Source organism: Bos indicus x Bos taurus, chromosome 8, assembly GCF_003369695.1.
Source record: "Bos indicus x Bos taurus breed Angus x Brahman F1 hybrid chromosome 8, Bos_hybrid_MaternalHap_v2.0, whole genome shotgun sequence".
NCBI classification, from domain to species: Eukaryota; Metazoa; Chordata; class Mammalia; order Artiodactyla; family Bovidae; genus Bos; species Bos indicus x Bos taurus.
Window position 1 is genome coordinate 10,455,553 of NC_040083.1, and position 12,318 is coordinate 10,467,870.

Below are 12,318 nucleotides of genomic sequence, written 5' to 3' on the forward strand. Positions count from 1 at the left end.
CGGTATTAAGTGGCTTTTTAAATAGTGGCTACTGACAGTTATATTTGCCCTTTCAAAAATGGTACGGGCAGTGTGACATCAGAGATCTCCAGTTTCCATGGTGATTATTAGTGATGGCATTTCAAATGTTATGGTTAGGTTCTACAGTATAAATCTCTGCACTTGACACTATAAGAGAGGGAAGAGAAAAAAACTGCTTCATTGTAACATTTTTAAAGGAGAGAAACTGATCATCCAAGTAGATAAACATCATGGCTTTTAAGTAAATATGATTTGTTCATCTTAAACAAATGAATGTTGATAGAAGCAATATGAGGAAGTTGATGAAAGATACTATAGCACTTGAACTTAATAGGGACTAATTAATTGCTTGGGTATTTAGCAGCAATTAACTATTATTTCCTGCCTGCATATTATTTCATAAGCTGATTGTTCTCATACTAGTGATTTACCCATTTTTATATGTAGAAAGAGATTATTTTCTCATGCTGAAGCAGCTAATCCTGAGTTAAGAAATAGTCTAAGTAGGGAAAAACCTGTCTTCCTCTGCAGTTACGGACAAGCTGCAGGGTGAAGACTGAGTGAGCTGCTCTGGTCCACGTGAACATCCCTCAAAGGCAGGGCATCATCTCCTCCTCCTTCTATCTGCCCTCTCAGCCCTAGGCCCCTGCACACAGGAGACACTCCAGAAATGCAGCAATTCTGGTGTTAAGAAATTCATTATTGCTTTAATTTAACATTCAGAGTTGATGGTTAATTTGAAAACACACAATTCACTAAGACAATTTTATATACTTAGGCAGAATGAATAAACTTAAAAGTCACTCTGATGGACTTCCCTGGTGGTCCAGGGGCTAAAACTCCACATTACCAATGTAGGGGGCCCACATTTGATACCTGGTCAGGGAACTAGATCCCACATTCCAGAGCTACATACCCCAACTTAGGGGAAAAAAAAAAGATCCCACATGCCACAAGGAAGATCAAAGATCCCATGTGCTGCAACTAAGACTCAGTACAGCCAAATAAATATTAAAAAAAAAAAAAAAAAAAGACACTCTGAGACAGTGTTTCATTTGATGTTGATAAACGGGTTTTCAATTTTCTCATGTAGCTATCAAGTTAATCTTTTATAAATCAGCTGCAAAATACACAACATGGACCTTTTATAAACAAAATATATTGAGACAACAAATAAAAAACAATTTGTGTTTTAATATGGAAAAACAGCATATATGGAATCTTTCTGACTAGTCATTCAAATCAGATCTACTGTGTAGTTAGTCATATTGTCCAGAGGCAGAAGACTATAAATCCAAGTAACAGAAACAATCTGCTGGCAAGATAAAGGGAAATCATAATGAATCAGAATTTAATTAAAAGAATTCTACACAAATGCATGCCTCTCACAGTCAGTGTAACCAGAATGATAAGTGATCCGTCTCTCCCTTCTTCAAGCGACTAGTTATGCTAGGACAGAATATCTAGGCTAGCACTGTGTATGAGTTACACAAAAGCCTACAGACCAGAAGGATAGATTTACAAATCAAGGGCAAGGTCAGGAAAAGAAAAACAAACAAGCCAGGTAGGACACGGATCACAGAGTATCGCCAGATGGGACTAAAGTGGACAGGCATCCACTTCCTTTCATAGACAGGATTAGCGACCTACGGGAAACTTTATCATCATTTCTATCATCAAACACCCAAACTGAAGGAGACTAATTACTCATGAAATTAAAGGGTCTCCTGGTATGGTTTCATAAAAGAATCTACTTAATATGAAATCAGTAAAAACACAATTGATCTTGTTGAGAACTAAAAGAGATGAAGCTATTTAAGGGGCAGATTTCTAGACTGTTAGAATGGCAAATGATAACCCAACACACTTATTTTTAGTAAAGAAATAAAGGTCCATGGAGATTGGAGCAACATTATTCAAGATGATCACAAGGAGAGCTGCCGTCAGTGCAGGAACAGAATCAACGCCCCGGCCCAAGCGTCTCTTCTTACACATCACGTCTAATGAAGTACTGTGAATAAATGCAGCACCGAAGCACCAGCACTACCATAAGATTTTCATTCTAAGGATCACTTACGGAGAATAACTGACTCTTTACAAAAAACTAATTAAAACACACACACACACAGCATTGTACTTAAATCAGGAAGACCAAAGTCAACTGAACAAATAAGGGAAGGAAAACAACCAACCAAGAAACACATTATGATTAAAAACCAACAAGAACACTTTAAATCTGCCCTCCTTGAAGTTCTGAATAATGGACACCTCAGGTATCTAATTCAGGAACTCAAATAGAACACTAACATGTTACTAAATTAGAGAAATACAATGCATCACACACAGAGTAAATGTTCTTAGTGTTTTCATCTGAAGGGGGATCAGATCTTGGGTCAAACAGAAAGTCAAGGCCCTAGATGGATTCTTCAGTACAGGGCACTGGTGAGGGCTCATAGATCAGAGACAGGAAGTACCACTTCCTCCCACAGGACTCACCTGAGTACCAAAAGCGCATTTCCAGGGCTGCTCCTGTAAAAACCTGCTGGCCATGAGAAACCCCTGTACAGAAATCCAGTAGTCTACCTGTAACAGCTAATAATGAGAAAGGTTCTTCCCTGTTATTTTTAGCAAGTCTCTTCTTGCTATTTTAAAAGTTCAACAAGCAGATGATCTGAAATTGAGCTATTATTTAGATTAGAATAATAACCTAGAAAGAGCACAGATGCTAATTTCCACTTAGTAAGACACTGTTCAAAAAACAGAAACCGAGGTTCTTACAGGTAACTGAATGTGTCCCTGGGCAAATCAGACGCTCCTCTCTGCATATAACATTTCAAAAAAGAGAGAGACAGCATGAAGGCAAATTAACTAAAGCAGAGAAGTGACAGAATACAGATGCCCTTCAGTTTTAAAATTCATCAGGTTCCCACGATACCAGAAAATCACACAGCTGCACATCAGACTTAGGGAATGCAGGCACTGCCAGGGTCACACAGAATACCTTTACCTTAGTGATCTGAAACAGAATACTACATTTGGAAGAGAATACTAAAACCTCGCTACTCAAAGTGTGATCTGAAGACAATCAGAATGGTCCTACCAGGAGCCAGTTAGTCACCTAGGCCTTCAGGCTCCAACCCAGACCCAACGAGTCAGAATCTGCACTTCAACAAGATCTCCAGATGATTCACAAACCCATTAAGGCTTGGAAAGCACGGTACTACTGAAAACACTGACAGTTCGCTGGCAAAAGAGGCCAGCTGAAATTTCAGGTGATTCACAGATGCACATGTATAATGAGCTCTGAGTCAGTCTGGCCCTTTCCTGGTACTGGGGAAGGTTGACTTCTTGTCAACCACAAGCTGAACAATTGAGAAGTAAACCTTTTTTAATCACAAATACTGGCAACCAAGCAGGTGAGCTTCATTGAATTCCCACCTCTTTACAGGGTTTAAGGTAACAGAAAAAACATAAAGAACAGACTTGTGGTTGCCAAGGCGGGAGGTAGAGGATGGATTGGGAGTGTGGGGCTGGTAGATGTAAACTGTTACATTTAGGAAGGTCCTACTGCATGCATAGCACAGGGAACTATATTCAATAACCTGGGATAAACCATAATGGAAAAGAATATAAAAAAGAATTATGTATGTATATAACGGAGTCATTTTGCTGTACAGCAGAAATTAGCGCAACATTGTAAAACACCTATACTTCAATAAAAAATATTTAAGATAACATAGAAAAATAGAGAGAGCTAGCAGTGTTAAAAAATGCTTTATTAATCTGTCTGGAAAATGCCAAAAACCACAGCCAGATTAAATAATCGATTAAGTGAGCCTGGGTCATTACATTTTCATAACTGTAATCATTAAAATCTGGGCAAAGGTATTGATTTATTGATTGGTAATGACTGATTTTTTTTTTTTTTTTTTTAAGTTTCATTTAATAATGCTGGAGGGAAAAGTAACCTGAATCTTGATCAGGGCTTTCACCATGTTAGCTGCTTATTGAGAAGAGCAAATTTTGTAAGGGTATGACACTGAAGAATACAAGTGAATGGGTGTAGTCATGTTATTTTTTATTCCACTTACACCAGACTTATCTTTTCACGCCCACTTCCCCCAATCACCTGATGTCCTAGGTGAGGCTAAGGGGAACGCTTCCAAAAAAGGGAAGAAATCTGTTCCCCAGGAACAAAGTCATTGAAAACAATTTTTAAGGAGTAAGGAACTCTGTCCAGAAACATCTTGTACTAGCAACGACGTTCTATTTTAATTTTCTGAACAATACTCACAATTACCACATTAACTTATGATTTTCTTAGATTCATTCATCTAATTTCATTTTCCCAGACAGAGTAACTGGGCAACGAAGCACAAGAGACCATAAGGAGATAGGGTACAGGAGGGTACCATGAAGAAAGGGAGCATGAGGAGATAAGAGAGACCATGAGGAAGACAGGGTACAGATTACTCATCTTGCCACCAAAGAGTGTCTGCAAGCTCTATTCTGCCAGACTGCTTACAGGAATTTTCTTTGTGCCAGAGCACCACCAGTCTTTCCCTATTTGGCTCTGCCCAATTCTGAATATAATAATCATAAACAGAGGCAAGAGAGGCCTTGTTAGGGGAACCACTGACTAAAACCACCCACCCTGGCCAGGCCTGAATAGTAACCACTTGCATGAGTTCTATTAAATAAGAGATCCTGATAAGGAACGCAGAGATAACAAACTACCATGAACTGGAAGAACTTGGGAAAGGTCAAAAGGAGAGTGGAGACATCAGTTCATATGTCTACCAAACTCCCAGAATCCTTCTCGCTGGAATCCATCTACGCTGAGCGATGCGTGCACCTCCAGGAAGGACCCTGAGTCAGAACAACGGGCCAGAGGCAACCTGGAAACTAATCCCATCACCATAAAAGCCGAGACTGAGCCACGCGGCAAAGCAGTCCTCCTGGGCTCCTTATCCTTCTGCTCTCCACCCGGGCGCCCGTTCCCAGTGAAGTCTCTTGCTTCGTCAGCATGTGTGTCTCCTTAGACAATTGATTTCCGAGTGTCAGACAAAAGCCCACTCTTGGGCCCTGGAAGGGGTCCCCCCTCCTGCAACAGCCTGAGATACTTTTAATTGTGGTACCAAGTTAACAATGTGAATGAATCATGAACTTTGCCCTCCCCCTATGCCTACCCCCAGTTACCTGATATAACAGCTATTTTCCCAGATCCATGTTCTTCTCTGGCTATTCGTTCTGCTTCCTCCATCAGCAGCATGCCAAAGCCCTACAAAGAAGCAATAAAGGGGGTTAGGGAACTGTGAAGGAGAGAAGTCATTAAGAGGGGTCCATAAAACCAGAAGGCTGATATTTAGTAGCTGCTAAACTCTTTAAAAGTGACAAAAACCCATTTATAGGCATAAGGAAAGAAATGATTCAATTATACCAAAAGTACTCAGTGGCAGACTAGGAATAACTGCAACAAAAGCCATCCCAAGGTATTTTGTGGATGATGTAATCTAGTCGCAGCAAGGGAGGAATTGCCTGTCAATTTCTGTCGCTTTTTAAACAAGTTCTAGGCAATCTCCAGGTGATGAAAGTCTGGAGCATCTAATCTTGTATTATTAGTCACCTTTCAGTTTCTAAAAGGCTTTTGGAAACCAGGCAATATTCTTAAATCATCAATAGATTGGGGGTTTAATGCTAGGTCCACCATTAGCAGTTTTAACTTGCTGTCCTGAAAGTGAAAAAAAGTGGTTATTTATTTAGGTTGTTTGGGGGAGTAGAATAGTGTGCCACTATCTTTTAGCTTGCATTGACAAAGTGCTTTAAAATTTCATAAGTGCTTTCTTTCACATTATCATCTTCCTTCGATTCCAAACTAGTTGAATCACACAAAATTGCTGGTATTAGATCATTTCTGACTTTCAAAAATAGCAATTTCCTATGGTTCAGTCTATTATTATATTCCACTTGATTGAGTCTCAATTCGTCTCTCCCTCCCCCTCCCTCATGCCCAAAGGGCTACAATTTAAAGAGAAAACCTCTCTGAACAACAGTAATGTTGGTTCCTCTATTTCTATGCTTTCCTTTCTCCTTTCCTCTTCCTTTTCTTCTCTGCCCTCCCTCTCCCCCCTGCAATCCCTTTTCTCTTTTCCTCCTTTGAGCGACTTCTTAACCATAGTCAAACAGAAATGCAGTCCAGGATACCTGATGCTGAAATTTAGTGGGATCCCGACTGCTTACGGGGACCACACTTCCGTACACGTGCAGCTCTCGGACTATGGACACACCCCCAACCAATTCGAAACGGAATGTCTCCTCTGAACACTTCCGTAATCTCAGGAGGCCAATCAAGATGTCCTGATCTGGGTCTTCATACGATAAGAAGGTTTCCCAGCCTCCATTTGCAACATAATCTCTTCTCACCAATTCAACCTGTTTTAATAAAAAGCCACACAAAACTTTTTTTATAAAAGAATTAGAGAACAAAGTACATTTCTATAACTATATACATTTAAACTAATATCTATAATTAGGGATAGAGAATAAATAACCACAAATTACGTTTCTTTTTACTTCTCTCCTCTCAATAGCACTGACTATAAATGAGAATTTGTGCCTTGTCTATAGATGATGTAAGAAGAAAACTGTTTTACCATTTTATAAATATATGAACCTCATTAACCTTAAGATTCTTACAGGGTTTGGCTCAGTTAATACTTCCATGGATTTAAATCTCTCAGCCACTATGAAAAGTCTCTAAGGTAAAATTATACGTTATGTCATGTATGTAGTTCTTGGGAGCACCCCCCGGGCCCCAGAACAGTCAGGTGCTCAATGGTTTTTAGTCCTCACCTCTTCCACTAAAACCTGCTTTTTTGGGGAAAAATGTGTTGGTTTCATTCCTTGATGGGATTTTAAGAAAAAGTATCCCACAGGACCTTTAAAATATTGGGTTGACCGAAAAGTACATTTGGGTTTTTTTCATAAGATGTTATGGAGAAACCCAAAAAACTTCTTGGCCAACCCAACAGTATGCCTAATTGTGAGATTAACAGGTTAAAGAAAATACAGCATCAGAGAGGGGTTTTAGGGGAAGCTTTTGTGTTAGCACTCTAGATGGCGTTTTGACTTTTGCATCCTGCTCAAGTGGCCCTTGTACTCTGCACAAATATTAAGCAATTGACAGGCAGAGAAAGCTACGTATGTGGGCACAGTCACACTCAGATGCACTCCAAAAATGGGCAGACAGGACCCATAGTGGGGTGAACAATCAGATTGACACTGACATGCCTCCTCAGCTTCTTGTTTGCTGCGTAACTGGACTGCACCAGAATTTGGCAGAAGAAGTAACTGTGCCAGGGTCTACTTTTTCCTTAAAAGGTCCAAGATGTGAAAACCATCAATTCATTTTGAGAAGACAAATATCAGCTGCAGATCTCATCTCTTCTAGCCTTTCTCAAACAGGCTCCCACAGGAAAGAGAACCCCCACAGAAAAATCTGGCAAATAGCTAACACGATGACATTACAGGAGAGAAGTTAATTCATTAAAAATATGTTTTATAGAAACCCTGTTGATGAGGGTGATCTCTTCACCTGATTACCACCAGCGGGCAATAACTGAACACAGAGACAAGCATGTGACACTCAGCTTTACCCGAAGGTAGCCACTAGTCACATTTGGCTATTTATATTTGAATTCTTTGGCACTGTGACATTAAATAAAATTAAAAAGTAAGTTCTTCTTGCACTAGCCACCTTTCAAGTGCTGAACTGTCACATGTGACTGGTAGCTGACTCCGTATTAGGTGGCACAGATGACAGGACACTTCCAGCAATGCAGAAAGTTCTGCTGCATAGTACTGATCCATAATGAAGTTCCAACCTCATCTTCCTAACCTGCCCTTCTAGTGTTGAGTGATCTTCATATCTGGCTTTGCTGGCTTGACCTGATTCTCAGTGACTCTTTGCTCTTAGTTTCTTTATTAACTTTGAGAGTTTGGTTTTGGTTCTAACTATAGGGCTTCCTTGGTAGCTCAGCTGGTAAACAATCTGCCTGCAATGCAGGAGACCCCAAATAGATTCCTGGGTCGGGAAGTTCTCCTGGAGAAGGGATAGGCAACCCACTCCAGTTTTCTTGGGCTTCCCTGGTGGCTCAGACAGTAAAGAATCTGTCTGCAATGCGGGAGACCTGGGGTTGATCCTTGGGTTAGGAAGAGCCCCTGGAGGAGGGCATGGCAACCCACTCCAGTATTCTTGCTGGAGAATCCCCATGGACAGAGGAGCCTGGCGGGCTACAGTCCATGAGGTCGCAAAGAGTCGGGCACAACAGAGCAACTAAACACAGCACGATACAAAAGCAGGTACAGGCCCAGGCTTGACAAAGAGTAACGAGCAGGACGTAATCTCTCTATAAAATGAAGACACTAGCCTGGTATGGCCGGACTTTGTGATGAATTTCTTGGATTCCCACCTCTCTGGTTCTCACATCACGACACTGTGAAAAAAACAAAGCAAAAGAAATGAAGAAAGGGGAGGAAGGAGGGGCACAGGAATGGGGAAAAAATAAAGAGAGAGAAAAGAAAGAGGGAAGGGGAGGCAAATATAAAACTGGTCACTAATACAATTTTTACTGAAACTTCTCCACCAAATTCTGGGCTCAAAATTACATTTGAACATAATTTACATTGAGATAAAAAAACTGAATTTAAAAATGAAGTCATTTTTAATAAATCTGAAGATAGGGAAAAACAAAATGGAAATATATGAAGTTAACAGCATATTGTTTTTTAAAAGGCATTTAGAATCCAAAGGAGACAGATACATAATATTGAAAGTAAAGAACATACCTCCTAAAAATTTGAGCATAGTTTTTACCCAGAGGATATAACTGTATCTGAAAGTGCAATCCCAAACTCTATCTATAGAAGAGTAACAACTGAATTCCTAATGTTCCAAAACCTTCCCCATTTCATAACCGTCAATGTTTTTAGCATCACCATGTTTGTATCAAATTTTAGAAATGTCAGAAAGAGGGCAACTAAGACTGCTATCTTCTGCAGAGAAGGGCTCTGTGGAATAAAGGCTGGGAGGGAGGAAAGAGCTTTTATTATTATACAGTCTTTTATTATTATACGGTCTGAATCATGGTGTCACGGTGGCAGACTGGCTCTCTGAATGTCCCAGGAAGCACAGAGTTGCCTGTGGACGTGTGCACGGCCTAGCCACATGATGTAACTCTCGCTTCTACTCCACGACCCAGAGTGCAGGCTGTGAAGCCTGACACTTATAATTACAAAATCCTCACAGTGACTATTATCTGTCCTATGATAATAGGACAGATAGTTCCCTAGAACAAACTATGGAACTTATTTCCAAGATTCTAACGCTTTCCATCGGTGAGAAAAGATCACCCTAGGAAAGCTGATGATGTCTTGCAGCCATACTACTAATAGTGTATTTGGTGTATATATGGAGAGAATTTCACGGGAAAAATAAGCGCTCATTATTCAGTTCTAGAAAAACTAAGCTATTTCCATGCCCTGGGAACCCATATCACATGCTCCTAAAGAACCCTTGCCTGCTTTTGCCCTTTCTTGGAGGGGTGGGGAATGGTTTTTACGAAAGAGATTGGTGTGTCCTTATTTTCTAGTAAAGACACTGCCTAGGTAAGCTAGATAACTTTTGGCTACGACTGAATTCCAGTCTTGAGACTCAATCCTAGATTACTTTATGAGAGCCTACCAAGGTTTAAGAGGGGTACAGGGTTAAAGATGATGGCTGGATAATGAGGTTATCAGGCTAACCAGGCCAGGAGGAGAAGGAGGAGCTGAGGAACTGGGACAGTTGGAGACCAGAGAGCAGAGCAGTCACATACTTGCTGGGGCTATTCATTACTGTACATGGGGCTTCCTTGGTGGTTCAGTGGTAAAGAAACTGCCTGCCAATGAAGGAGACTTGGGTTCAATCCCTGGGTCAGGAAGATCCCCTGGAGAAGGAAATGGCAACCCACTCCAGTATTCTTGCCTGGGAAATCCCATGGACAGAGGAGCCTGGCTGGCTATGGTCCATGGGGTCACAAAGAGTTGGACATGACTGAGCGACTGCTGCTGCTGCTAAGTCGCTTCAGTCGTGTCCGACTCTGTGCGACCCCATAGACGGCAGCCCACCAGGCTCCCCCATCCCTGGGATTCTCCAGGCAAGAACACTGGAGTGGGTTGCCATTTCTTTCTCCAATGCATGAAAGTGAAAAGTGAAAGTGAAGTCGCTCAGTCGTGTCTGACTCTTAGCGACCCCATGGACTGCAGCCTACCAGGCTCCTCCGTCCATGGGATTTTCCAGGCAAGAGTACTGGAGTGGGGTGCCATTGCCTTCTCTGGACGGAGCAACTATATAACAATTACTGTACATAAAGTTGCTGTTTTTCTAGAACTTAAGTTATTATTATTTTGGTAGAATAAGCCAATAATGTTCACAACTCTAGACCATTTTCTGAAAAAAAGAAAAGAAAAACTTCTTCATAACAAATCAACTAAGAGAACAAAATGTTTCAGGTATGTCCACAAACATGATACGTAGTCCTTAAAACAGTGCCTTTCAAAGAGTGGTCCATGTCTCCACTGCGTGTGAGAACCTCCCTCAGCTCCGTACCAGACCAAGTGAATCAGAAGCTCAAAGCAGAGGCCAGGATGCAGGCTCGGGCCTAGGCACCCCCTGGCCTTTCCTCTTAGCAGCTCTGAGAAATAGCTCCTAGGGCACTGAGTTTTAAACCATATCGCGATTTCAAAATCATCTGCAGGTTCCTGGGCTCTTTGTATTTCCAGGGAAAGCAGAAAGGAGGTGCTTAGTAAATATTTCTGAAATAAAAAAGCAAACGAAAAGACACAGGGGCAAGGTGGGGCAAGGGAGAATGGTGTATCTGGACAATAACGTCGGTAATTATTTCAGCATGTCATCTTTGTTTCTTCAAAGGTCGTATTTATCTATAACCACTGGTCAAGAATCAAACACCCAGTATTTCAAAAGAAAAGAGGTTTTCTAAAAAAGGAGCTGAACACATAGTTGACAATTTCAGTAGGCAAGAGAAAACAACCATTAAATTGACAAACCCATACTCTTTTAGGAGAAAGCAGAGGGCTGCAGGGAGGGATGCAGATGGTGGAACCACTACTTCAGCTTCAGCGTGCTGTACAGAAAGAGGGGCTTCAATGCATGAAAGCTCTTTGACCCAACCTGTAAGTTTATCAGGTGATCGCATGTCTGAGAGTACTTTGATCTCTGCAGTTATGGTCAGGCTCTTACCTGTATTCCAAGGTCTTTCATTCTTGCAAATGCCAGCTCTCTCAAGTTTCCGTGCTCCACTCCTGAGCTGACTAACGGCATTGGAATATCTCTGCAGGAGAAAAACATCAGTTATTGCAAAATATAAGTCACTCTCTAAAACAGGAAGGCAGGGATATTTTTTACAAAAGGAGAACCACCCTTCCCCCCTCAAAAAACCCCTACAAAACAGACCAAGAAAACAGAGGCTGAATATTCTAACTGGAAAGCAGATTCACAGCTTTTCTACCTCCCAGTTTTTCCATCTATGAAATTATGATTTTCACCAATCACGTAAGGTTTTCTTAAGAAATACCTGATGAAATCACTTTAGAAGATTACTAAATACAAAACAAATATCCAGTAACCATTATAATGATTTTTGGCTGAAGAGACACCTGTACTAAACAGGAAACACAATTCTTGTTGTTGTTTTTATAAAATCCAATTTGTTTAAAAGAGAAGAAATAAAAATTATTAACACACTGATTTATAACTTATAGACACTTTCCTGTAGAGCTGCTGAATGACAAGTAACCAGGAAGCTTAAAAGCCTGGCCGAGATGACAACTGGTCTCAAAGAATATATCCCCACCACCCACTGCAACGTTTCCTAAAAATCTAAATTAGAAGTGACTCTTCCCTGGTGGTGCTAGCGGTAAAGAACCCGCCTGCCAATGCAAGAGACTCAGGAGACTCCGGTTCAATCCCTGGGTCAGGAAGATCCCCTGGAGGAGGAAATGGCAACCCACTCCAGTATTCTTGCCTGGAAAATTCTCTGGACATAGGAGCCTGAGTGCTATGGTCCATGGGGTTGCAGAGTTGGACATGACTGCATGACTGAGCACAACAACTTCATTAGAAGGGAATAAGAACTTGCTTAAAGATGAAGTAGATAAAATTTATTTCCTGGCATTAATACAGTGTTAAGTGCCAGGCACCAAGGAAACTTTGATCAAAAGTTGAAATTATGAGCTTCA

The 12,318-nt window shown here is 41.0% G+C and overlaps 1 protein-coding gene across 1 annotated transcript in view; it reads right to left on the reverse strand.

The window, feature by feature from the left end:
* The window catches only part of ELP3 (elongator acetyltransferase complex subunit 3), a 120,283-nt gene that overhangs the window by 34,302 nt on the left and 73,663 nt on the right, over positions 1-12,318 (reverse strand). The window contains exons 11-14 of the mRNA XM_027549040.1: positions 11,321-11,411; positions 8,451-8,516; positions 6,226-6,453; positions 5,221-5,302 (exon numbers count right to left, since the gene is read on the reverse strand). Of these exons, the coding sequence (XP_027404841.1) occupies positions 5,221-5,302; positions 6,226-6,453; positions 8,451-8,516; positions 11,321-11,411 (467 nt within the window). The remainder of the gene's footprint in view (positions 1-5,220; positions 5,303-6,225; positions 6,454-8,450; positions 8,517-11,320; positions 11,412-12,318) is intronic.